The sequence below is a fragment of the Podarcis vaucheri genome (genome assembly GCF_965113315.1).
Source record: "Podarcis vaucheri genome assembly, chromosome: 7".
NCBI classification, from domain to species: Eukaryota; Metazoa; Chordata; class Lepidosauria; order Squamata; family Lacertidae; genus Podarcis; species Podarcis vaucheri.
In genome coordinates this window covers 63,348,627-63,376,448 of record NC_138765.1, presented here as the reverse complement: position 1 = coordinate 63,376,448, position 27,822 = coordinate 63,348,627, and the positions used below count along the sequence as shown (strand labels likewise).

Sequence of the window (27,822 nt, the reverse complement as noted above, 5' to 3'; positions counted from 1 at the left end):
TTCTCCACTGCCTTGCAATGTCCTTCAGCAAGCAGGTCATCTCATCCTGCCCCATGGATTTCTGTTCAGTGACAGATGCTGGTAGATTCCAGAGAACTGGTTTGCGAGCAACTGCTGGTTATGCTTAGAACAGATGTGGGGAAACTTTGGCCCCCCAGATGTTGCTGGGCTGCAACTCCCATCACTCCTGGCCATTGGCCATGTTTTCCAGGACTGATGGGAGTCGTAGTTCTACAACAGCTGGAGGGACACAAGCCCCTCACATCTGGATAGGAATAACGAACAATTCCCTTTATGGACCCAGCTGAAAGCAGGGGAGAATGAGCATTAGGTCTAAAGATTAATGGTATTTATGCGTGATCTTTACATGAGGAAAAAAACCTATAGGAAACATCCCTGCTCTAAGAAATCTAGCAGCACAATGTTGGATTTTTCATGGGTTGTTTTTTTTTTTTTGGGTGGAAATTTATACCTCAATGCAGAAATGTTATTTCAAAATCTCTTTTTTTTAATTCAACTGTTATTCAGCAATATACAATACGGTTTATAAACAAATGTCTTACCTTGTTTCCAATCTTTCTCTTTTTTATATTTAAAAATAAATATTATCGACAGTGAATATCCATTATGGTAAGATGTGCCTTTTTAAAAAATCAATAGTTCCCCCCAAAAGAAATAATTTAATTAAAAAAGAGGGGGAGGGGAAGGGAGGAAGAGAAAGGAAATAATAATAATAAAAATAAAAAGCCTAACCACAATAATCTACTAAAAAATAGGACCCTTCCTTAGAAGGGCTTTGCCCCCCCCCCATGTCTTTACATATCATCATAAAAGCAACTGTTCAACAGTTCGTGCAAAATTAATTGTCAGAGGAAAGGTTTAGAAAAAAAAGACGTTGGAAAAGAGAGAAATAATAGCTACCTTGTGTGGAACAGGGCATTGATACCATAGAATCTCGAAACTAGATGCATTATTTCAGGTGACTGACCTTTGTGTAATGTCCCAAAAATATGCTTTACCCCTCCCCTTGTTGAATGTGTTCATGCTTCTTTTCCAGTCTCTTTCTGTCCATCTTTAAGATTCTAGTTCTCATTGAGGGTTCTTTTTCCGTGTGTTTTTTGTTTTTGTTTTAAATAGTTTCCTTCTCATTTGGCTGAGGATTATCAGATAAAGAAGTCCATCAGTGGTCTAAGAATAAGTGTACAAGCTTATGGAACATCAACAGGAACGAATAGAGGAAAGGATCTGTCACGTAAATTGGCTCAGTACCTAGGAGGGAACAAGAGGAAGAAAAATGAAGGAGGGAGGGAGAGAGAAAGAAAGAAGAGAAAGGTTTAATTTTTGCAGCAGTTCAGAATCATTGATAACTTTAGTGTTTTGGTGAAGCACTGAGTGGTCACAGTGCAGACATGGGGAACCTTTGACCTGTCAGGTGTTGCTGAACTACAACTCCCATCAGCCTTGGCCATTTCTTCTGGGGCTGATGGGAGTTGTGCTTCAGTAACATCTGGAGGGCCACAGGCTCCCCACATACCCCACAGAGAATGCCTTCAGTTCAGGCAGTTTAGAGCAGAGGTGTGCAACCTGTGGCAGTAGCCGGTTAGATGATGGACCAATAATGCAAGGACCATTTTTAGAAGTGTATGCCCATAAATACAACACATCCCATGTTCATTGTCCAGGCTGGGTGTCATTCCTAATCTGTATATAGGCGAAGGGAACTCTTGGATTGTTCTGTCTAGTCCAGGGGTAGTCAACATTTTTATAGCTACCGCCCACAAATGCATCTTTCTTTATGGTAAAATTTCCTTGCCACCCACCAGTGCTCGATGGAAGGAGGATTCAGCTTGTGCCGTAGAACCTCCTACCGCCCACCTAGAATCCTGAAACGCCCACTAGTGGGCGGTAGGGACCAGGTTGACAACCCCTGCTCTAACCACTACAAATCTTTCTGGACTGATCTATGCTAACAACTGAGATAGAGCTGGCTGGCTCCATAGTCAATGTTGTTGTCTAATGCATGCTGATTGTGAGCATGAAGACGCTGAACTCCATTCAATGTTTAGAGCTTCAAAGATATTCTTTTAAAAGAAATCTTATTTTCCCCCTGCCTTATTTATTTGAAAATAAATAAAGGCATACTTGGAACATAAATTCTACGGTTGATTACAGCTTGCGTGGATCGAAACAATAAAATATCTTATTGCCTAGATGATGAAAAGGGATAAAAAGCAAGCAAAAAGGTGCACTCTTCTCTGCCTCTATCAATCGATAACACTCATCCCCCTGTCTGCATCCCTGCTATTAGATTTCAGTGCAATCCAATTTGGAGAGCCCCAAAGAGCGTTCCAAGAAGCCACCTTGCAGGAATATGGCTGGCCTCCACTGTTCATACGCAATTGTAATTAAAAGCTCTGCATAAATATTTGTGTAGGGTTGCATCACCATGGATTAGCTGTGTGTGTACAAGCAAAATACCAGCCAAGCGAAACACCAGCCAATGTAAAGACACATATAAAAGGTAAAGGGACCCCTGACCATTAGGTCCAGTCGTGGCCGACTCTGGGGTTGCGGCGCTCATCTATCTTTATTGGTCAAGGGAGCCGGCGTACAGCTTCTGGGTCATGTGGCCAGCATGACTAAGCCACTTCTGGCGAAACCAGAGCAGCGTATGGAAACACCGTTTACCTTCCCGCCAGAGTGGTACCTATTTATCTACTTGCACTTTGACATGGTTTCAAACTGCTAGGTTGGCAGGAGCAGGGACTGAGCAACGGGAGCTCACCCCTGTCACGGGGATTCGAACCGCCGACCTTCTGATCGGCAAGTCCTAGGCTCTGTGGTTTAACCCAGAGCGCCACCCGTGTCCCGAAAGGCACATATACTGCTCCCTTAAAGCAGAACAATACTGATGCTGTGTAGATGGATGAAGAGGGGAATCAGAAGAAGCTTCTTCTCCTTTCTAGGGATGGAGAGAAACTGGGTTCTTTTCATGCTTCACTGAGAAATGACACAATTCACACTTTTTGCAAAAAAACCCCTCTGTGCATCAAAACTTGGTTCTCTCTCCAAGATTGCACACCTCCAAATTTTGCAATGTGTTTCTTCAACCGAGTGATGTATACTAAAAAGTGTATGGGGTGGGGGAGTGTGTGTATAAGAATCCATACATTCATGGCAATAGTAAAGGTAAAGGTACCTCTGCCCGTACGAGCCAGTCGTGTCCGACTCTAGGGTTGTGTGCCCATCTCATTTAAGAGGCCGGGGGCCAGTGCTGTCTGGAGACACTTCCGGGTCACATGGCCAGCGTGACGAAGCTGCTCTGGCGAGCCAGCACCAGCGCAGCGCACGGAAACGCTGTTTACCTTCCCGCTATAAAGCGGTACCTATTTATCTACTTGCACTTGAGGGTGCTTTCGAACTGCTAGGTGGGCAGGAGCTGGGACCGAAAGACGGGAGCTCACCCCGCCGCAGGGATTCAAACCACTGACCATGCGATCAGCAAGCCCTAGGCACTGAGGTTTTACCCACAGCACCACCCACGTCCCATTCATGGCAATAATGTACGAAAATATGCATTGCATCAGCAGATATAGTTTGCAAAAAAGTGCATGATAGGGAGAAAGTGCACAAAAATGCAGATGAATTTTCATGATTTGCTCGCTGATAAGGAAATGTGGAGAACGGAACTTAGAAAGAGAAATGCCTGTGGGAAACCCACAAGCAGGATTCGAACTCAAGAGCACCCTCCCCTCCTGTGGTTTCCATCAACTGGTATTCAGAAGCATTACTGCCTCCAACTGGGGAGGTAGAGCATGGCCACCACAGCTAGTAACCAATAGCAGCTTCATCTGCCATGAAATTGTCGACTCTTCTTTTAAAGCCATCTATGTTGGTGGCCATCACTGCCTCCTGTGGGAATCAGTTCCACTGATCCTTCAGTTTGTCTAATCCTGTTTTTTTTTTTTTAAAAAAAAGCAGTCTAAGCTACTGGCCATAGTGATGTATTTGGAAACCCAAAAGTTATTTAATTTAATTTATTAAGCACATTTATATCCCACTTTGAAAGAAAATATCTTCACACAGTGGTATGTAATTACATGTAAAATACACATAGTGCTACAGATTCCACCCCCCCAAAATTTGGGAAGCAATCATACAACCTCATGGAGGAGAGGATGTGATAGCTTGCAGAGCCTCTAACCAACATGGCTTGGAGCAAAATTGCTTTCTGACCCCCCAGCAATGCCATGAGTACACATGGAAATCCCTGCAGCATGATGTATTTCTAGAGAGTTCCAGGCCTGAGCTCTGCAAAACGTAAACAGTAGAAGGAGTGCCTCTGTGCATGCGGTGCCTTTCACTCACTGCTGGGTAATTCGCAAACAGCCCCTGCAGGTCTTAGATTAAATGACCAGACACTGTGCAGCAGATCCACTTAAATCAATAGTTAACTGCAGCCTAAATATAGTTTGAAGACACTCGAACTCAGGACGCAAGGGAGAAACATGCTACAAGGAAGGCATGCTTGGCAAATCCACAATGTGATCAGCTCCCACCTGGAAACCAGTGTCCCCACTGTGAAGGACGTGTGGATCCAGAATTGGCCTCCACAGTCACCTACGGACTCATTGTTAAAACCGTGTTTATGGAAGACAATCTTACTCAGCTACGAGTGATCGCCGAAGAAGATGATACTTTGAGATGCTTAAAATGTCAAGGCTATTATGATAGAAGCTCAAATCATACACCCTTAAAAAGAACACCACCCTTCACTACAACCTGAACTTATTTCCAAGATGTGCTATTCATTAAATATATATCATCCCTGAAAGACTGATCAAACCTGAGTATGATCCAGGAAAAGTTACACTCCATTTCACACAGGCACACAGGTCCCTCAGTGACTGCAATTCTGGATGATTGGCAGCTGCACATAGGAACTAACAACTCCTCTGACTTGCATTGCAGACGATGCAGAGTGGAATAAAAAATGCTGTCTGTGGTGCAAATCAGGAGCGGATGCAAGCCATTATTTGGGTTTGCCCCCAAGCAAGTATCTATTGCTTTTGCAGCTTAAAATTGTGTGTGCCTGCAATCCAATGTTCACTTGGGGAGCAAGCCCCACTGCAATTAAAAAGGCTTATGTCTGAATAAACATATATGGGGATGCTTTGCTAAGTCCCACTTGTACCAATGGGATTCAAACATTTCAGCTTCTCTGCTACCCAGCTACCCTTCTGCAATAAAATCTGCAACAAATATAAAAATGAATTCATGATGATGGAAAAGCAATTATTTGCAGAATTGCTTTGCAAATTATGTGGCTTGGGAGTTGCCGCAAATCCAGTGGTTCACCAAGCGTCTCCATCAAGACTCTCTTAGAAACACGGTACTGTTGGGGAAGAGTCAAAAGCTCTGAAAGCACCCACTGCCAGGCAGCATGTAGGCAATAGATGGACCAGTGGTCTGGCTTGGGATAAGACCATTTCCTATGCCTGTCAAGTTCAATGAAGACAAAAATCAGCACAGATCACCTAGATCGACCATGGGACAGGATGTAGCTCAGTGGCAGAACACCTGCTTTGTGTGCAGAAGGTCTCAGGTTCAATCCCTGGCATCTCCAGGTAGGGTTTCTGCCTGATACCCTGGAGAGCCTCTGCCAGCCATTGTAGACAACACTGAACAAGTTCTACTGATGGTCTGGGTATAAGACAGCTTCCTATGTCCCTATATACCACCTTTAACCTTTGCCATTTGGACTATCCCAAAAGGAGCTGATGGAAGAGCATTTAGTACAGGCACAGCTGCTGCAACCAGTCCGTTTCAGAGCTGATCTAACCCCAGACTGTAGCTTTCTTTTCACTTTGCTGTGAGCAGACAATGGCCATCTGCTTGACACATCTGCATTCTAAGTTTATTTAAATAAGCTTAAAGCCAGTTCAAATGTCATGGCTTCCAGCCCACTAGATAGAAGCAGCATTCTGAAAGAACTGACAATGACATGGCACAAAATTCGTGGCTGCTTTACAGAAGCACAACTCTCAGGGATGTGCAGTGGCGTAGCGTGGGTTCTCAGCACCCGGGGCAAGGCAAGTAATTTGCGCCCCCTAACCCGTGGATTTTAGCACTCGAGTCTCTTCCGCGCCCCCCCCAGATGTTGTGCCAGGTGCACCCCCCACACTACGCCACTGCTCCCACCACAAGTCTTCAGGACAGCCATCCGAAGGCTGGCGCGGGGAGAAGGTCTCTCCGCCCCACCGCCAGGCTTCGGAGCAGCCTTCCGAAGGCTGGCGGCGGGAGGAGGTCTCTCCGCCCCACCGCCAGCCTTCGGAGGAGGTCCGAGGACAGTGGGGAAGACGCACTGTGCTTCCCCGCTGTCCCGGAGATTTCCCTATGGACTTCCGTCTTGCGAAGGGCCGGCCAAACGCGCCCCCCCCAATGTTGCGCCCGGTGCGGCCGGCACCCCTGGCACCCCCCACGCTACGCCACTGGGGATGTGCAATCTCCAGCGGCTGTTAGTTAAAATGGCTTCATTACCTCCCAAATCAAAGAGATACTTTGACACTGATTTAGGGCTGAGTGATACCTGATTTTCAACATCACGATATACCACGATGTTTGAAATAAGGATGGAACTATGTAGAAGTGAACAGCAGGGTTGGGTGATATCTGGTTTTCAGCTTTGTGATATATCACCAGCTAAACATTGCAATATACTAATATATGAAATAAGGATGGAATTATGAAGAGGAACTGGCTAGGTTCATGGTTCCCCCCCTCTATATTGTGATTTTTGCATAACACCCCCCCCTCCCGATTTGCAATAAATTGCCAGGTCAAAAATTATGAAACCAGTACAGTGGTACCTTGGGTTAAGAACTTAATTCATTCTGGAGGTCTGTTCTTAACCTGAAACTGTTCTTAACCTGAAGCACCACTTTAGCTAATGGGGCCTCCTGCTGCCGCTCATCTTGAAGCAAAATTCTTAACCCGAGGTAATATTTCTGGGTTATTTCAGCTCTGTAACCTGAAGCGTATGTAACCCGAGGTACCACTGTATCATGATATGGACCTCAAACTGGTTTTGGACGATATGTTGATATATCGCTCAGCCCTACTCTGAATACCAGTTGCTGGGAAACACAAAGGGGGAGGGTGTGGGATAGTTTCTGCCTCACACTTTAATCAGTCTCGGCTCCCCCCAAAGAATTCTGGGATCTGTAGTTTGTTATGGGTGCTGAGAGTTGTTCGCAGGCCTCCTATTCCGCTCACAGAGCTACATTTCTCAGAGTTCCCTGGGAAGAAGAGTTGATTGTTAAACCACTCAATGCATATTAATCTTTTCCTGCATGCAAACTGCGGAAGTTTAAAAATGCAGGGCAAATGTTGGTTTACAACAGATGGCTTGTGGAATCCCCAGGGATATTTCCCTGTCTTTTGAGAATAATCTCTGATCTGTCTTGTGAGTAGGACAGCAAAGTGCTAGATAATTAATCTTTAAAGGGATCAGGTCATAACCCTATAAAACGTTAGGCTTAGCATCATAGTTCAACACTTGGTCAGTTTTTGCAGACCAGTGGGTCAAACTGAGTTGAATTTGCTTCTTCCGTATGCCTGTGTGGATCTCTTAGATGTGTGGTGCAACGATGCTTAATATTTCTACAGCACTTTCCATTGCTTAGAATACTTCATGAGAATGCGAAAAGAGATGGATCAGATCAAAGGCCAGTATTTAGGCCAGTATTCCGTTTCTCACTGGACAGAAAGGTGCCTCTAGAAAACCCACAAGCAGGACCTGAGGGCAATAACCCACTCCCAGTGTCGCTCATGAACCACAGGTATTCAGAAGCATACTCCTGGAGGTAGCAGCACACAGCCATTTGATAGGCTAATTTGTATAATGCCTGTTGAAAGCTGGGAGCAGTCTTGAGGAATTTGGGGCCAATGTGCCATCATTATGCTGTTGACACTCAGCTCTGTTTCTCCAGAACATCTGAGTTAGGAGAGCTGTGCAGTCCCTGTATCCATGTTTGGATGCAGAGGTGAGAGGGATGGCGAAAAGGAAGCTGAGCTTGAATCCTGGCAAAACAAAGCCAGTAGTTCCCATGACCAAGAAATTGGTACAATTGCCTAACCTGGATGGGATTCCCTCTCCCTGAAGGAGCAAGTCTGCAATCTCGGGTGGGTGCTTCTGCATCCAGTTTCGTCACTGGAGGCCCAGGTAGCCTCAACGGTTAGAAGTGCAGATTGAAGCAGATGTTTTATGTCACTGTTTTTTAACTGGTAATTTTGCTGTGTTGTTCTTTTTGAGGTCTTAAAAAAATAACAATCTAACAGTATGTGCATTTTGTGAAATAATAAAAAATAAAGCCGCCTAAAGTCTGCAGCCATCAGTGTGTCTTGTGGCAGTGAGTTCCACAGGTTAACTACACATGGCGTGAAGAAGTAGTTCCTTCCTTGCCTGTCCTGAATCTCCCAATCATCAAGAAGTGGAGGAAAACATCTCTATAGCCACTATGCCCAATTTTATAGACCTAGGAGCATAGGAAGCTGCCTTGGACCAAGTCAGATCTTAGCTGATCTATCTCAGTATTGTCGACAGTGACTTACAGCTGCTGTCCATGGTTTAAGACAGGAGTCTGCAGAAGTACAGAGGCATTTTATTATTATTATTGGGGGAAGGAAAAACTTCAAAAACAGCCATATGAAGACAGAGTGTGCTTTGTAGCTGCTACAGAATGCCAACTGTTTGGGGTGGGGTGGGGGATGTAAAACCAGTTGAGGGAGGAGGTGGAATGGAGTATCATTTCAGCAGGGCATGGCTGGCTGGGTGGCTGGAAGATCTCTGCCCTGCCTCTCTTCCATAATAATAATAATAATAATAATAATAATAATAATAATTTTTATTTATATCCCGCCCTCCACAGCCGAAGCCGGGCTCAGGGCGGCTAACAACAATAAAATAATACAACATTCTAAAATCATTTCATTATAAAATTAATTCAAATCAAATTAATGGCAACCACTGGGCTAGAGTTCTGTGAGCATTACCAAAGGAGGGAGTCAGGCTGTGCCCTGTCCAAAGGCCTGGTGGAACAGCTCTGTCTTGCAGGCCCTGCGGAAAGGTGTCAAGTCCCACAGGGCCCTAGTCTCTTGTGACAGAGCATTCCACCAGATCGGAGCCATTCCTTCATGGAATTCAGTGCGGCCTCAGGTTTCCAGCCAGTCTCCCTTGTACCTCCGCGTGTTCAGCAAGGGCTGGTGCATCGCATGCCTCCCAACCATCATTCTCTCCCTACTAAGATTTGTCCTTTTGAAGTCAGAAAATGTGCCGGACTGAATGGTGACATCCTTTCCTTGCCCAGAGCCATATTCACAAGATACAGATTCCACTGTTCTGCTAAAGTGCTCCACTTCTCCGATGACAGCAATTTGCCTCCCCGTTGGTAACAGCCCAGCAATGCAAAAATAACGGTTGCTAAGGACTGTTGTGACAAATAACCCCCCGTTTCACTGACACCCTGGCTTTTACCAATGCAAAAACCAACAGGAGCTGTTTAATATTGATGCACACAGTTGCTTTGTTCCTGCCTTGCTCGCAGGAGTGCAGTGGTACATACAGGCATTGTGCACTTGCCACAAGACGCACTCCTTAAATTAAAAACCTATAATCAATTCATCTTCCTCCTAATACAATGCTGTCAGAGATTTGTACGGTGGGGGGGGGGAAACAACAGCAACAACACAAACCGGGTCCTTTCAAAATATTCACAATTGCTGTGCTTTTCTTCTCTACTTCCAGACCTTTTTGGCCCTTGTTAACAAAAACGTTGGCTTTGCTTCACAGAAAAGAAAGAAGGAAAAAGACTCCAGCATGGAACCAACTCCAGTGTCAGAGACATCTTGCCTATGTATATTTGTGGCTGAGATTCGCAGGTGAGCAGGGTGCTCTTGTCCTGCAGGCTTCCCACAGGCATCTGACTGGCTACTTTGAAAACAGGATGGTGGACTAGACAGACCAGCAGGCTCTTCTTATATTCTTAACTAAGGTTGATTCATGGCAGATGAAAGGAAGGACTTCTTTACATAGCACATAGTTAGACTATGGAACTCACTCCCACCGGAGGCAGAGATGGATTTAAAAGAGGAATGGACCAATTCATGGAGGAGAGGATTATCAATGACTACTAGCCACCATGCTCTGCCTCCAGAGTTAGAGGCAGCAAGGCTTCCAGTTGCTGGGAACCACAGAAGGGGAGAAGGCTCTTGAGTTCAAATCCTGCTTGCTGTTTTTTCACAGGCAGCTGTTTGGCCACTGTGAGAACAGGATGCTGGACTAGATGGTCTGATCCAGCAGGCCAAGGGGGCTTATGCCTGGGAAGGCATATACAGTGGTACCTCGGGTTACAGACGCTTCAGGTTACAGACTCTGCTAACCCAGAAATAGTACCTTGGGTTAGGAACTTTGCTTCAGGATGAGAACAGAAATTGTGCTCTGGCGGCGCGGCGGCAGCGGGAGGCCCCATTAGCTAAAGTGGTACCTCAGGTTAAGAACAGTTTCAGGTTAAGAATGGACCCCCAGAACGAATTAAGTTCTTAACCCGAGGTACCACTGTATAAAACTGCCCTGTTAAACACCTATTTACTGTTGCAGTTCCTGCTACCGTTGCTGTATTATGAAAGGAGCTGTCCAGCAGATCAGGAAGAAGGTTTTTTTTAAAAAACAGGACTTTTCCAGCTAAAGCAAGGATGAGAAACCTGTGGCCCTCCAAATATTGTTGTGCTCCAACTCCCATCAACTTCAGCCAGAGTGATCAAATGTTGGGAATCCAAACTATATCTTAAGGGTCACAGGGTTCTCTACCCCTGAGCTAAGCAGGAAAGCAGAACTAGGAAATGGGAAAGAAGGGGTGTTGCATTAGCAGTAGCTAAGCCTCACCTGAACATTTTTTTTAGTTGTCTCACCGCTTTCTAGAGCATCAGCATAGCCATGATACAGAGCATGATTCTGAAGTCATCTTCCCACATAGAACTCAATATTGGAGACCTTGTGTTGCCAGATAGTCACTGAACTTCCTGGTTTGGGTATCCACTTGGCCTCAATGCTGCTCCTGTTGTCCCAGGGATTTTGGGCAGTGAGAGCAGTGAGGGTGTCCTAAATTGGCAGCTTTCTTGAGGGCAGCACATTTCAAGGTAGTGGCCTTAGAGACGGATGCTGTTGTCCACTGTCGTTAGCCCATGGACAATTATGATCCTGGGGCTTCAGATTCCAAGCTGCTAACATACTATCAGTGACTACTATAGGTATATGAAAGCGACTGTGCTAGCAAAACTTTTGTTTTTTGGGGTAGACTCACAGCATTGATGGATGTATTTACAAGCAAATCTTGGGTTTGTGAACTCTCAGCAGGAACAGTCTCTTTTCTTAGACATTTCACAGTTAATGACTATATTGGTTGTATCTTCTTGTATTTTTTTTTTTAAAGGAGAGAAGTTTTTACAGGGTGCCTCTCCCACCTACTACACATAATTATATATCTGTAAGTCATCCCACACACATCTGGATTAGAGGAAAGACCTGCCCCATCAGATAATGACAAACCCTAAAGGCGTAAATGTTATTCTATTACTGCAAACACCCCACAAAAGGAGCCTTATAACTTAATTTGTTTCTGTTGCAAACTGTTAGGAGACCCCCTATGCCACTTACAGAACTACTCTTTGATTGCTATACAGATTGATATAGCAATCTGTGATAGGAATAGGAGTCTCCTAGCAACTCTCAGAACCCGTAACAAACTACAGTTCCCAGGATCCTTTGGGAGATGCTATGGCTGTTTAAAGTGGCATACTACTGCTTTAAATGTAGGCCATTCTCCAGGTGCCTCTGTGGAAATAGGTAGCAAGAATTCAAGTAAGACTCCGGCTACCTCCAGGCTTTTGCAAGGGGGAAGTTAAGTGCAGGTTAGAAATCTAGGTTTGGATAATTAAAGTGGATCTGCTGCCCTGCTGCAACAAATCCATGTTTTTTGTTTGTTTTTGTTTTTAAATGGTACCTTTGTGGTTAGGAAAATGAACTGAAATCACCATACAAACAAATCTTGATGAATTCACGACGAATGCTCATTGTCGTATAATCTCTCCCAGGGCCAGATTAAAACCTTTAGAGGGCCTAAACACTGAAAAGATGGTGGTGCCCCTCCATACATAATTCTAAATAAAAACAACACGAAACTGTAAAATGGAAAGAATTTTTTTTTTTTTAAAAATGAGACAAATCTACCATGCATGCTGAAATTAAAACGGCTTCTTTCTAGTTTTCTGATGGCAAAATTCTTGAAAAGTTCATTGAAGCTGACTCAACAAAGCAGGCTTGCTTCCAGACACAGTGGAGAAAGTGAATCAAGTCTGTCCTTACACATTGTTGTTATCTGAAGATTTTTTCATTTCAGCCAAGAAAAAGAGTGATCTGCGGAGCATTTAGTAATAATCAACATTAGAAGAAATGAAGACTACTTTGATGATTAAAAATAAAATAAAATGTCAAATTCTTCTTTTTTAATTAAAACAAAATCCTCAATTAGTTGGGTGCTCCTGTTTTGCTGGAGCCTTAAACACATGCTTAGTCTACCTATTCGGCAATCCAGCACTGACCTCTGCACGAACAAATCAGGATCAATGCTCAGTAAAGCCTGAATAGAGTCTAACCTCTCTGTAAACTTGGAGGAGCCCTAAACTACAACCTTTGCAGGTTTCATGTAGCACCCAGGGTTGCTGGAAAGATGAAACATACAAAAGCCAATCCCCTATTTTGGGAAAGATAAAATCCAGCTCTCATGCAGATCCACCTCCATCTTTAAGAGGCAAATATTCTGTGTACCTGTGTACCTTTGGGGACTCCTCTTTTTGCATTCCTGTCTGTACATCAGCCATCTGAGAACAATGTTCCAGGCATGCATCAGACGAGATGAGCTCTAATCTAGGAAAACAGCCACCACAATAAATCTACTAGTCCTTAAGGTGCTTGGAGACTCTTACTTTTTTTAAAAAAAGAGTGTGTGTTCATAGCAGGGACTCCACATTCCAGGCATGTCTGATCCCTTATTTTAAGAATTAAGCACTGACACATATAGCTCTCGACCATCACAAACTTTCCAAATGAAGAAGTTCAACCACCTATCTGTTTCCTCTGGTGGACTCTAAGGACATTTTTCATACTCTAGGAATTAATCAACATCCCATTACAAAAAAACAACAACCCCTTGATTCAAGGGAGTGCTTAATAAGCCTGGCTTTAAAAACTCTAGTGATGCATGTTTAATAAAAAGTTCCTTTTGCATGTTTCTTGCCTAGTGACATTTAAGAACCCTGGTTTCAATTACGGCAAATATCCTTTGTGTTATTTAATATCCCTAGGATAAGTAGACTAGCTGCTGGACCCAGATCTCTTCTACATCAGGAAACAAGGCTGTAGCCCTTAGTTGTTAAAATGGGCAAAGTTAGTGCACACCCTCCCACATTTCTCTGATGAAAAGAAGAATGTCCTATTTCATCATCATCATCATCATCATCATATTTATACCCCACCTATCTGACTGGGCTGCCCCAGTCACTCTGGATGGCTCCCAACATATATAAAAACATAATAAAACATTAAACATCAAAAAACTTCCCTATACAGGGCTGCCTTCAGATGTCTTCTAAAGGTTGTATAGTTACTTATCTCCTTGGTTTGGGAGTTGCATAACTCTATTCCCACCAGCATTTCTCCGATGAAAATAGGGACATCCTAAGGAGAAGTGGGATATTCCGGGATCAAATCAGAAACCAGGGACAGCTTCTGTAAACCCAGAACGGTCCCTGGAAAACAGAGACACTTGGAGGGTCTGTTAGTGAAGTGACAGTACTGTATGTACCAGGGGTAGCCAATGTGGTTGAAATCCACACTGGCTGGACACTGCTGGACTACAATTCCCATCATCCTTGACCATTTGTCATGTTGGCTGGGACTGATGGGAACTGGAGTCTAGCAACCACACAGGCGCCTCCTATCATAGGAAGCTGCCTTATATCGAGCCAGACCATTGGTTCGTCTAGTTTAGTACTGTTGGACTACAACACTCATCACCCCATATCATTCACATGCTGGCTCAGCCTGATAGGAGCTGTAGGGTATCAGGTTCCACATCCAAAGTCTATTGACTAGGATAATTGGGGAAGAACAATATTAACAACATGGGAAGTTGCCTTACACCAGGCCCAAATATTTTCCCCGGCCATCTCACAGCCCTAGCCATATCAATAATGTATTATCAATTTTAATTCCATGCTTTGTTACCCCTAGGATGGTATACACAGCTATTAACAGTTGTCCTGTGAGCTTCCATAACAATATTTTCCTCTAATTCTTGTGTTGCTTTGCAAATTTTGTATTTTGTAAAGGTCTTTGGCTATGCAAAATTAACTTGAGTGACTAGAGCCCACTGTTATCAGCTTTGAATGGCAGCAGCTCGTTAAGAGTCTCAAGTTCCCATCACTTTCTACCTGATCCTTTTAAGACTGGAGATGTCAGAGATAGGGATGGAGAAGAAATTCAATTCAGGACACATGCAAAGCCAAATCACATTCTCAGTATGCAAACTGAAACACAGCAGTGCTTTGAAACTGGCATTTATCCAAATTTTGCAATTCAGTTGTCCAACCAATGTTTAGAAAAAACACATATATTATGGGAAAGTGTGCGTACTGATTGAAGATATTAGTGAAAATAACACGCAAGAACACATTGTATTAGGAACAACAGCTTGCAAAGATGTGTTCATGAGTCAAAACTGCATCTAAAAATGTGTTTATAAGAGACATTCTCACTAAAATGCTGATGGATTTTAATGAGGATTTTATACAAGAAAAACCTTCCGATTGCTGCAAAAAGGCGGAGATCTGAATTTCAGATTGGAAAAAGGAGAAGCAGAGTCAACCAAAATTGTTAGGTCCCTCCATCCCAAAATAAACTGGGATGCACGCACGCACGCACGCACGCACGCACGCGCGCACACACACACACACACATATCACCACATTATCTTAGGCAAATGCATTAAAACACTTAATGAGTTTAGTTTTGAGCATCTATTTCTTGTACAGATGCTTTTAAACACATTATTCACAGAGTGTCTGCGAAAAACACACATTTTATTAACCTCAGGATCAGAAAGGTTAAATCAAACAAATGCAGAGGTGCTATTAATGCTTCAGTAATTAGGCAAGGATAGAAAATGTACCGCAAACATCTGCTAGTACATCACAAAACTGAAGACCTCCTGGAAACTCCCTTCACCCTCCAATACAGAGACTTCCACTAGGCACAAAGGCCTAGTGGAAAAGAAATGTTCTCTCCCCCCCCCAGCTCCTGCAGATATGTAATGATGGTGCCAAGTGAGCCTCCCTGGGGACAGCAGTCCACAAACAAGTCCATGATGCTTTCGTGGTGCACTTATAATGAACCATCCACTCCTCATTCCACCTTTTCCAGAGGCCAAAACTTGACGCACCCCTTTGCGCTGCATTCCCTGGCTAAGCAAGGCACTGGGCTTTGGGAAGGAGGCACAAGGCTCTGGCAGGGTCTTAAAGCCCTCCCACCCCCTTCCCAAAGCTGGGAAAGCACTAACTAGGCTTTGGGAAGGAGGATGGAGGGCTCTAGGACCATGTCAGAGCCGTCATGCCTCATTCCCAAAGCCCAGTGGGGTGGGGTGTCAAATGTTGCTGAGGGCCACCAGAAAAGGTCTCAAGGGCCACCTGTGGACTGCCCTGGGATAGACTGTTGATGGGGACAGACTTGACATCAGCACGTAAATCCGGTGCTTAAGAGCTTGCACCAGAACTCTCCCATTGTTTGCTTATGTGTTTCTTCCATTCACATGCCATCATTTCACCATGATGGAACTCAGGGAAGTTGCCATGTTTTCCCTGTTCCAAGAGTCCTCAGAGCCTCAGAAGGCCTCATCTTTGCAGAGAACGTCATGGAAGAGGCTTTGCTCTTAGAGTTTAGTTACCCCTTTGCATCACTGGATACCCCTCTGTTTTTGAGTCCCAGCCAGGGGGAAATGGGGGGGGATATAAATAAACAAATAATTTTCCTGTCAGCTCTTTCCCCTCCCTCCTTCATTCCCTCCCTGCCGCTGGCCTCCTGCTTTTTACTCTTTCACTTTTGCTCTTTCCCTCCTGCACTTTTCCCTTTGAGGTATCGCTTCACTGTCTGTCTCTTCTGCCTCCACCTCCGTCTCCCTTCACCTGCCTCTTTTTCCTTGTCCTTTCAGTGTCACTCCTCTTTCACTCCTGTTTTCCCCTCCTTCTTCTCCTCCTGCTTCTTGCTGAGGACTGAAACTGACTCTTCCTGGATGTTGCCTTTTCATATTGCTCTGGAACACTGGCAGCATCCTCCTGATGCCTGTTGAGATCGCCTCATAATAGGGCTTCCTCCCCAGAAGATGCCTCATGAAGGCACTAACCAGACCCAGACCTGCAAAGCTGTGCCTTCAGAACACATTCTGGGACTGGCTCCACCCATCACACACCCTCCCACTTTGTACTGAATTCTCTTGTGCTCTAAGATTGCCTCTCCATTAACTGGCTGCAACATTTCCTGCCCAATCATCAGTGCAGGAGGCTTCAAATGGTTTGTTAACATGGTGTCCCCTATTCAGGAACATGTCCAACCACCAGAGATATAGAGCAGATAGAAAAGATAAGGCCAGATTATCAGGGGCAGGGGATCTTTGCCCTAACAGACATATCTGACATGCTCTTTTAGCTGCAAATGTTTATGCCCATCTGTTAGCGTGGCTTTGTGCCCATTACAATCTGATCTGGCTGTTTCATTAGGGCATATGCACTTCACAACCCACAGGCAGTCTACGCAAGACTAAATAAATCAGCTGTGCAGGAAGCTTGATTTTTCTCTTTGATAGTCGGAAGGCTCAGGCCCCATCTGCACTGTAAATTCAAAGCAGTATCATACTGCCTCTCCCCATATGAACCAACCCAGACCGTGCCATCGTCATCTGAGGCCATTCTTCATGTGCCTCCTTCGCAAGAGTTTTGGGGTTTGGCAACTCGGGAATGGGCCTTTTCTGTGGTGGCTCCCTCCTTGTGGAACACTCTCCCCAGGGAGGCTCACCTGGTGCCTTCGTTACATCTCTTTAGGCGCCGGATAAAAACATTCCTCTTCTCCCAGGCCTTGGACTAAACCAACCATCTATGACATTTTAAATGGTGGGGTTTTGTTCACTCTTTGTGTTTGTTATTATGTTATGCATTTTCATGTTTTTATATTGTAAACCACCCTGCGATCCTCAGGATGAAGGGTGGTATAGTCATCTTAAAAATAAAAAAATAAAAGCAGTAACGGCTTCCTCCCAAATAATCATGGGAGCTGTGGTTTGTTAAGGGTGCTGAAGGTTGGAAGGCACAGTGGCGGCTAGTAACAATTTACTTGGGAGGGATGCAATTTTTTCATCACAAGAGGTTCTGCCCAACACTTATTTAGAAAAGTATGCCATTACACACACAGAGAGTGCCCTTGTCTCCTTGTCTCTACCCCACTATCAGTTAATGTCTGCACTTCTATGGGCAGGGAAAGAGCTTCCATGTAAGAGGACCCAAGTATGATTTTCATACAAGATTTACTCCATTCCTCTTATTTTAAAAATAAGCCATACCACACAATGTAATTTTCTGAATTCATGCATTGTTTACACCTGCTCATCCCTTGTGCAAAAACTAAACACAAAATAACCTTTTAAAAAGTGAAGAAAAGTTGCTTTCAGTTGCGTGCAGGAATGTAGATTCCTGCATCTGCCTCTCAGCCACTGCTTACCCATGGTGAGCATAGAGAACATGGACTGTATCTAAGTAACCTTTACTCAGAGTAGACCTATTAAAATTAAAGGTCATAAGTTCATTTTGTTCATTACTTGCAATAGATCTCTTCAGAGCATGGCTGACATTGAATACAGTCCCATGCTTTCATCTCCTAAAGGCACCTCTAGATGGAACAGTTTTCAAGCATAAATTTCCATATTTGAGGCATGCAAGCTGCACTAAATACCGGCTCTGAATCTAGCAGGATGAGTGCAGGCAGCAGAGTCCAAAAGAGGCATCAACTCAGTTTTACTCAGAAGTAGACCCATTAAAATACATGGACAACATGGACTAAGTGCCATTCATTTCAATATGTCTACTCTGATTCAAATTGATTACCTGCTATGGCGGCCCTAAATCTTTGCATCAGCAGTACCTGGTGCCCATTGTGACTGGTAAAGGTGAAATGCAGGGAGGCCAACAGTAGGTGGTGCCAAAGTCAGGCGGAGCCTACTAATTTGGTTGCCATTCTGTTCCCTGCTGAGGTCTACAAGGGCAATAGAAAGACTAAAGAGGAGGAAGCTGAACCGCTTAGATTTATTGCAAGTAGTAAGGCAGGCCAGTGGGTCATATTGAGGTTGGTGGGGCAGTGCTATCCTAATGGGGCAACCTCCATTGATGCAGCAAAAGAACAGCCCTGCTGGATTGGTCTAGAAGGGTTGGTCTAGTCCGCTACCACCAGCACCATGACCATCATCACCATCTTGTTTTCATTACTGGGTTCTTTCCATCCGTGTTCTACTTAGATCAGACACACTGAAGTTAATGGACTTAGCAATAACCATCAGTTTCAAGGGGTCTACCGATCACCACCACCACCACCACTATCATCATTTATTTGTGGCTTACAACAAAAATGTTTAAAAATTACTTACAATTCTAATGGCATACACGATACAGAATTTAAAATTCATCCAAAAGACAAAAAAACATTAATTGACTGAAAGTGCTCATCCTGCAATACCATAAAAAGAGGGGGGAAATCCAACTCCATCCTACTAAAAGATGAACGCCAATGCAGATTAGGATATCATCATTCCATATGAACAGCAATTGAGAGTCAAACGACTGGGTGAACAGGAATGTCTTTGCCTGGCACCTAAAAGTTGTTAATGATGGCCTTTACCAAGCACAACCAAGCACATTTCTCTTTGAAGAGCATTCCACAATTGGGGAGTCACCACTAAAAAGGTCTGTTCTCCTATTACTACCCTCTGCAGCTCCCTTGGAGGGGGCAAATGGAGAAGGGGCTCAGATGATGAATGCAGGATCTAGGTGGGTTCATGCAGGGAAAGGTGGTCCCTAACTTACTGGGGCCCTGAGCGACATGAGGCTTTATAGGTCAAAACTAGCACTAGGAATTGACCACCACTATTTCCAACACTTAAGCAAAATGCTTAAGGGAAGCTCCCCTCTAAAGCATGAAGTTAACAACCTTCATGGAGTCCGCTTCCCCAGTGGGTGATTTTCCTCCTTCCTTCCTGGAAGGAGAGGTTTTTCTCATTGTATCAAGCAGACACAGTTACTCTACTTCTAGGATCTATGCCACATTGATAGGAACCAGCGGGCAAAAAAGTACCACATACTCCTTCACAGCTCTCTCTGGAGTCAGCTCATCTATCATAAACAGCAACATGAACCAGTCTTGATACAGACAGAAATGACCTCTTGCTCTACATATTTGTGTGTAGAGGGGAAATGGTGGCCGAGGCATGAATAAAGCCCAGCAAAAATTTGTTGTGACAGTTTATGACAACATACAGCTGTAACCCTCTGAGCATAGCATGTCAGATCTGTCTCTGTTAAACATAGTGTGACCAGTACTGAACTCTGCTAAGCACTGAAATTAATGCAGTAAGAAATGTGATGTTGACTTAGAATGTACTCTCTTTCATCTTGCTGGAAGTTTTTTTCCTGGGATGTTTGTTTTGGACATCTAGTACTCTTAATCGGGGGGTGGGGGTGGCAGCATGGTGCCATCCATATATTATTGGACTCCCATCAGCCCCGGTAAACATGGCCAATGGTCAGAGATGATGGGAGTTGTAGTCCAACAACATCTGGGGACACTCTGCTCTACACTATACATCATATTATCGTTCAGAGTTTAAAAACATAACAAAATCATTTCTGGATCAGGCCAGTAGTCCATTTCGCCCAACATCCACAATGGATGTTTATGGAAAGCACACAAGCAGGACCTGAGTGCAACAACACTTTTCTCTCCAAGGTGGAGAAAAGTGTTGGAAAATGGAGGCAGTGTTCTATTGTTCTAATGTCACAACCTTCCAATGTCCAAGAATTTCTTACAACAGCACTTTTTAGGAAAGTTCAGCATTATTGTTACCACTTCACAGATGAAACCAAGGCTTGAAAAGGAATGGCTATGAGCATTCATAATGGAGGATTTTCTAGTTCAGAGCACACATACTTTTACCCTCCAAAATGCTCTTCTATCAGCTCCAGTCGGCATGACCTGTGGTCGGGGAAAAGGCTGCAACTCAGGGGCAGAGCATCATCAGGTCAGTGACCCACCTATTCCAACAGCCTGTTCTCACTTGAGCTGGTGCCAGTGGGAGACCAGCAAGCAGGATTCAAGCCCAAGAGCACCCTCCCATCCCGTGGTTTTCAGCAATCAGTATTCAGAAGCCTTGCTGCCTCCAACTGTGGAAGCAGCGCATACCAACCATGGCAAGTAGCCATCAATAGTTTTCTCCTCCTCCATGAATTTGACTAATCCTCTCTGAAAGCCATCTAAGTTGGTGGCTATCACTGCCTCCCGTGGGAGAGAATTCCATAGTTTAACCATAGGCTGTGTGAAGATGCTTCCTTTTATCTTTTCTGAATTCCAATGTTCAACTTCATTGGACAGAAGTCCATGCATTTTAGCGTCATGAGTGGAGAGGGGACTTTTCTTCATCCCCTTTCTCTATTTCTCTCATTTTATAAACTTCTGTCATGCTCCTCTAAACTAAAAAGTCCCAAAATGCATGCCACCCCCTTGAGGGGTCAATGGTCTGACTCATAAGGATAAGGAAGCTTCCTATGTTCTAGGTATTATAGGAGCTGTAGTTCAACAACATCTGGAGACCACCAGGTTGAGGAAGAATATGCTCTCATGCGGCAGACCAATAAACAAGGGATAGGTGATAGTTTGATCTTCAGAAGCACATATATCTTCTTTTTTGTTGACATGTACAGAGCTTGTTTACTATCTGCTCTAAGCACCCACTTCCCCATGCCTGCTACCTTTCCCACAAGCAAACAGTCTTGTGGAATTGCTATCAAATTCTTACATTCTCAATCACACCTGGAAATAAGCTTCTTTGAAATCAGCAGGCCCTGCTGCCAAGGGAGTCAGTTCCAGCACGGGTGTCGCAACAAAACAAAACATATCACAGAAAGAGTCAAGGCGGCTTCAGCAGGATCCCTATTACAAACATTTTCCCAGTGCTAATTTTTGCAGCGGGACAGAACTCTTTAAAACTGTCACCGAAGGCTTGTGTGAGGAAACATTTTTGCTTCTGCCAAATTGCAATTGACAATAGTGTACTTTACAGGACTGAAAAAAATTCACATAAATTATCCCTATAATCATTATAATAACATTGTAAGATAGTATAAACCTATTATCCCCATCATGTAGACTGAATGGCACCCAGTGAGGCAAAAATTGCATGGAGCCCACATTTTCAGTGGTGTATTACAACCACTTTCTAGTACTGAGCAGTAAAAAAATAGTTCCTATGAAAAGGTGTCAGCTTTTCAACTGCCCTATTCAGAGCACGAATCATTCTGAGAATCATTAAGAGCTATTTGACAGTGGAACGGACTCCCTCAGAAGGTGGTGGACTCTTCTTCATTGGTTTTTTTTTAGACAGAGGTTTGATGGCCATCTGCCAGGGGTTCTTTAGCTATTATTCCTGCATTGCAGGGGGTTGGACTAGATGACCCTTGGGGGGCCTTCCAACTCTACTTTTCTACAATTCTGTGAGAAGTTGCTCAGAAATATATCTGAACTCTTACAAAAATAATAAATGGTGGTGGTGTGGTGGGGGAATTAAATAAAAAAACAGACCAGAGAATACTAAATAGGCATGAGCAAAAATGAATGTGTTGGGGAAATGACAATTTTCTATCCGTTAAGTTATTTCTGCCTACATGAGACTCAATTCTCAGAAATGTTACACAAACCAAGAAATGTTGCAAATCTAAGTAGTAAAGTGTTCACCTATCTATCTATCATCTATCTATCTATCTATCTATCTATCTATCTATCTATCTATCATCTATCTATTTCCTCCCTCTGTTGGAGGGTGATTAAATTCATCTGAGCCACCAAAATGAGATTTTAAAAACTCAGAAAAAATTAAGTCCCAACAGCAGAATTCTCATTCCGTGTGTACATTTTGTTATCTTTTCGCTCACGTAATACTTCTGACAATTTAGCCCGACATAGTCGGGAAATATTTTCTCAAGGAAGAAGAGGTGAACAAGGATTTGGCTTTTTCCTCCAATCACACCATATGCTTTTGTTAAAAGGATTAGCAGGAACAAGCTGGGAAAGGAGACCCAAAGCGGACTCCAAACTGGCAATCGCCTTCTCCCAAGCAGACAAGGGAGCCCAACATTTCCATTTCCCGGGAGATGCTGCTACATACACCCAGCCGTGTCCCGCCGCCGGCTCACTTTTTGGCAAGGCCTCGACATGGTCCACATTCGCCGGCTGCCAGATAAGGTCTTCCAGCAGCGCCGCGGGAAGATCCCTGCGCTTCTCGCCGCGCCCCGTCGGGTGTCGCTGCGCTTCCACCTACCTGATCCGTGCTGCTGGCGGAGGATGGTGGCTTTGCCCGGCGGAGGCGAGGCCGACGACGCTGCTGCTGCTGCTGCCGCCGCCGCCACGATAGTCGTGGTGCTGGAGTTGGAGGAGGAAGAGGACGACGACGAGGAAGCCGCGGCAGGGATGGAGGCTGCTGACGAGGAGGAGGAGGAAGAAGAGGCTGCTGCTTCGCCCTGCGCCGGCAGGAGACGCTTGTCCCCCAGGCGCGGCTCGGCCGTGGCTCGCCCGGGCGGGCTACTCCTGCGCGGGCCGCTGCTCTGGATGTGCGAGACCGCCTCGGCCGCCTGCACGTCGGGCGGGGAGAAGCGCGCCAGGACGCGCAGCTGCGCCTGGGCCTTGTGCTCCTGAGTGTCCTCGTCGCCGTAGTCCGACACGCGGCACTCGTACACGCCCTCGTCCTGTCGCCGCACACCGGACAGCCGGAGCCGGTGGGAGATGTCGTTGCCCTGGACGCGCACCGTCTGCAAAGAGAGCGAGAGAGAGCGAGAGAGAGGCGCCTTAGCCGTCCAGTAGGATTGGTTTCCCGGGATGAGGAAGGAGCTTGGGGTCTGTTCCAGCGCACAGCTTGAAAAAGACTCGCGATGTATATAAGGCGCTTGCCTCCCACTCGTCCCCACCCTCCACTTGCTGGACTCCTGCCATGAACATATTTTTCTTTTGGAGAGCTGAACATGTGAGAGACAACTCGCCCCTCTAGAAATATCCTATATGCCTTCTGTATCCCCCCTCATTTCCCGTCCCCGTCTCGCCGGTGCCACCACTGAAAAGTCAAGATCGAAGCTGCAAACTTTCCTGGGTGTAAAGTTTGTAAGGAGGTGTGCAAAGGATTGGCCTGTTAGGTGCAAACAAGCAAAGCTGTATAATTTTAATAAAATACCCTCCTCTCCATAGAGGTGTGTTCACATGAACCCTCAATCCCTTGCCACCCACAGCTTACGGCTATATGGCGAACAAGCAACTGTGGGCGCACACCAGACCTTCTCTTATGCAATGTGCTCACATACCAGATTTCCAGCTATGACTGATTTACATGCACACTATGTTTCTAAATACACGTATGCAGAACTGCCTAGAGCTTGTAGTCACTGGGAGTTTGGGGAAACTATCCCTCTCTTGTATTTCAACCTCCCCCCCCCCCAATTCCTAAGTAAGTGTGTGTACGTTTGCAGCCTTAATACTGCAATTCTGACATATATTTTTTATTTATTAGATTTATATACTGTCCTCCATCAAAAGATGAAGGTGGTCCACAAGGTAAAATTGAGGACAAAGTCCCTCCTGCACAACGAAGCTATCTTCGGTAACTACAGATGGGCTTTGCATTGTACAACATCGAGTGCCATAGTGTTTACATGTTTCATGTTTACATAGTGTCTGCCAATGGTACACTAGGTGGCTGTGCAGGATTTGGTCAATATGCACGCTGAAGATAAACCAGTCTCTGGTCACACTGTATGGACAAACACACACTTGAAGCTGCTTTGCACATAGGAGGTACAGTACCAGCGGGGAATTAATCTGAACCCAAGTCTGATTATGTGCATACATGTTTTTCTTGCATGCACAAGAAGTCTCAAAGCTGCCCATGTTTCTCAGGAAAATGCCAGAAACAAACCATGTGATTACTTTTAGTTGGTTGGCTATTATAAAATTGTATATCGCAAATGATGATCTGCAGGGGAAGGGCAGGTATAGAGCACCTTGTCTATCTAGCCCAGCATTGCCTAGTCTAGCAGGCAGTGGCTGTTCAGGGTCTAAGGCAGAAGTCATTCCTTTCACCTTTCCCCACAATCCTTTTTTAAAAAAACCTCAATAACTGGAGATGCCAGGGGATTGAACTTGAGATCTTCTGTATGCAAAGCAGCTGTTCTACCACTGAGCTATGATACCTCCCATGAAATGCACGTGTCTCATGAAATCATCATCAGCATCACCAGCTCCTCCTCTATTTTGAACCCTTCCCATCTCAATGATCTGTCAGAATGGCTTGTGGAGGGCTGGCGACTTCCAGTTCTGGACCTCTGGCTGGAAGCAATTTCCTATCCATGGGCTACAGCTACCACTGTCCCTGCCAACTGGCAAGAGCAGATGGGAAATGGAGCCCAGCAACATCTGGAGGTCTACAGCTCCCTTGTCCCTTCTGTAGAAAAAACGCACACAATAGTTTGCTCTGAAATCCAGGTTTCTCATCTGCATTCTGAAATCTGCTTCATCTCCTATTCCTCTGTTTTTGAAACATGAGATGTATGTTTTCGGGACCCACTGTATTTTTTGTGATTGCACCCCCCCATAACGGCAATACCACCACCAATAAGTTATTGTGAAAAGCACAATAAAACTCTGTAAATCTGGCTTCAAGCACATTGGCTGTAAGCAGAAAAAAAGTCTGCCTCCAACTCCCTGGAGACAAAATATTGAAACTGGCTGCAAAAGCACTCTAGTTGATTCTAATGCCCCATTAAGATACATAGGGAAGAAGTTGAAGGTAATCAGATTACAAGCAAAAGGGTGCTTTGTAGGTTAAACCAGAGCTCAGTTTGGAGCCTCAGCTAACCAGTCCTCGAACCTAGAAATACAGAATTTACATTGTAATGCATTAAATGAGAGTGTCCCTGAGCATGTGCAGAGCATCTTTCTTTGCAGGTCCTCACACCTGAGGGATCATGGATCTGGACTTGTAGGGGACCTGAGGCAGCTCCTCAAGGAACTTGAATCATAGAATCATAGAGTTGGAATAGACCACAAGGGCCATCGAGTCCAACCCCCTGCCAAGCAGGAAACACCATCAGAGCACTCCTGACATATGGTTGTCAAGTCTCTGCTTAAAGACCTCCAAAGAAGGAGACTCCACCACACTCCTTGGCAGCAAATTCCACTGTCGAACAGCTCTTACTGTCAGGAAGTTCTTCCTAATGTTTAGGATTCCTAATGTAATCCTGCCCCCTCCCTTTGTCAAAAATAGACAATGTATGGACAGCATGCTTGACATAGTGTTAGAGGGACAACTCCTTGCAAAGAAGCTCTGTGGAATTAAACAACAACAAAAAAAGCCTCTTTCCCTCTTGTCTTAAAAATTCAATTTGTCTTCCTCTCCAAAATCAAATATTGCACTGCTGCAAGTCATTGCTTTTGGCCATTTCTATCCGCCCCCTGCACCAAGGAATACTTCCAAGCATGGGGTCACTCATCCGAAATCAAATGCTGGCCACTAATTCCATCTCCTCCTTCCCTTAATTAAATGCATTTCTCCATTGCAGTCAACAGCTAGCCACTAATCCTCCTTGCTCCCCCCTCTGCTTCCAGCAATAATGCATTTAAAATGTATCATCTGTCCAAAAGCAACCTCACTGTGCTGGCTCTCTCTAATCCTGCCCTCGTACTCTTGCAGAAACAAGTGCAGCCAACAGCATCCAGCCATTCATGCTTCATCTCTGATTCCCCAAAACAAATGCAGCCCTTCATACCCCTCACCTAATAATAATAACAACAGAAAACAGCTTCTGCATTTAATCCTCTGCAAAGCACACAAAATCCTGGTCAGAGAAAGGGGAGAGAGAAAAAAGATGCACCAGGTCCCTCAAAGTTGAACGCAGCCATGTTGCCATGAGTGAGTCCAAATCATCTTCCAAAAATAGATGCATTGGGACTAATATATTTTTCCCTTTCCCTCCCGTTCCCCCGTCTGAAATGCAGCCCGCAACATCTGCCTCTGAAATTCTGTCTCCAAACACTTTATCAATTTCCCTCTCCTCTGATCTTGTCCATATTTAGACATGCATATTCTCTCTCTCACTCACTCACACACACACACACACACACTCCTATTGTTCTGTTTTCTATATTTTAATTATTCCTTTTTTGTCACCAGAAATAATAGTAGGATTGCCAACATGCCTGTTATCATCAGGGATCCCTGAGCTTGACCCTTATTTAAATAAAGCTCAGCTCCAAAGTGCTTCATCAAAGAAACCCCAAAGATTCCATTTCCTATTGATCTACGTTCCACACACCAGCAAACAGATTGTAGAGAAACCAATTACAGGTGGGTGCTCCAGATCTAAGGCAACCTCCCGTTTGCAATAAACAAATTTCATAGAGGCAGGCCAGGATGGCTTTGCCTCCAAAGCTTAAGATGCAATCAATCCAAATAATCTAAAAACAAAAAACAATGTAGCAGGTGGGAAAGTGTGTGCGTCACCTCATTTGGGTAGGGGTGAAACGACTTCTGCAAGATGTCACAATGTGTGATGTATGAAGATAGAAAACTTAATTTTGGTCTCTTGTGCCAATTTAACAGTCACAACCTCTGATGAATTCTGGGAACTGTAGCTTGGTGATGGGGCAGGGCATAATCTATTAATGACTCCCCCTTCCACAGACCCTGGGTTCTTTGGGATGGGGGAAGTAAGAATATTGACTACAGCGCAGATATATACTTGGAATTAAGTTCTGAGTACATAGTTAGGCAAAGGAAGTGGCAAAGCTCCTAGACCAGTGATTCTCGAAGGGTATATGAAGTATGCCACACTGATGTGGCAGGAGAGGATGGCAAATATGGAAGGAAGTTTCAAGGCAAACATTTCAGTGTAGTGTAATGTAGTATAATGGTTTTTCTCTCCAGAATATGGGTAGATATATTTTCAAGATGAGAGAAAGAGCATCGAATGATACTGAGGACAATCCTAGTTGTGTTTTCCAATACATCTCTTATCAATTAAACAGGTTGGTGTGGCACCGGCAAATTTTCATTCTGAAAGTGTGGCCCAGAGAAAAAAGTTTGAGAGCCACTGTCCTAGACTGTGACACTGCAGTCGGGGGGTCTATATGTTTGCAAGTTCTGCCATGAGAAAAGCTCCCTTGTTGCATTCCTTTCATGGAAAGGGATATAGCTCAGTGGTAGAACATCTGTCCTTCCTCTTGATGTCCCAGGTTCAGTCCCTGGCATCTCCACACAGGGCTGGGGATGTTCCCTACCATAATCCAGTGCAGTGGGGGGACAGACCTGTGGCCCTTCAGATGTTGTTGGACCACAACTCCCATCATTTTTTAAAACATGGGTG

At 44.7% G+C, this 27,822-nt stretch overlaps 1 protein-coding gene across 2 annotated transcripts in view; it reads right to left on the bottom strand.

The window, feature by feature from the left end:
* Positions 1-500: 500 nt before the first annotated feature.
* Positions 501-27,822, bottom strand: part of VSTM2B (V-set and transmembrane domain containing 2B) — a 38,622-nt gene continuing 11,300 nt past the window's right edge. For both annotated transcript variants that reach the window (XM_082233015.1, XM_082233014.1), the window contains exons 5-6: positions 22,737-23,223; positions 501-1,269 (exon numbers count right to left, since the gene is read on the bottom strand). In XM_082233015.1, coding sequence (XP_082089141.1) covers positions 1,181-1,269; positions 22,737-23,223 — 576 coding nt within the window. In that variant the 3' untranslated portion in view covers positions 501-1,180. The remainder of the gene's footprint in view (positions 1,270-22,736; positions 23,224-27,822) is intronic.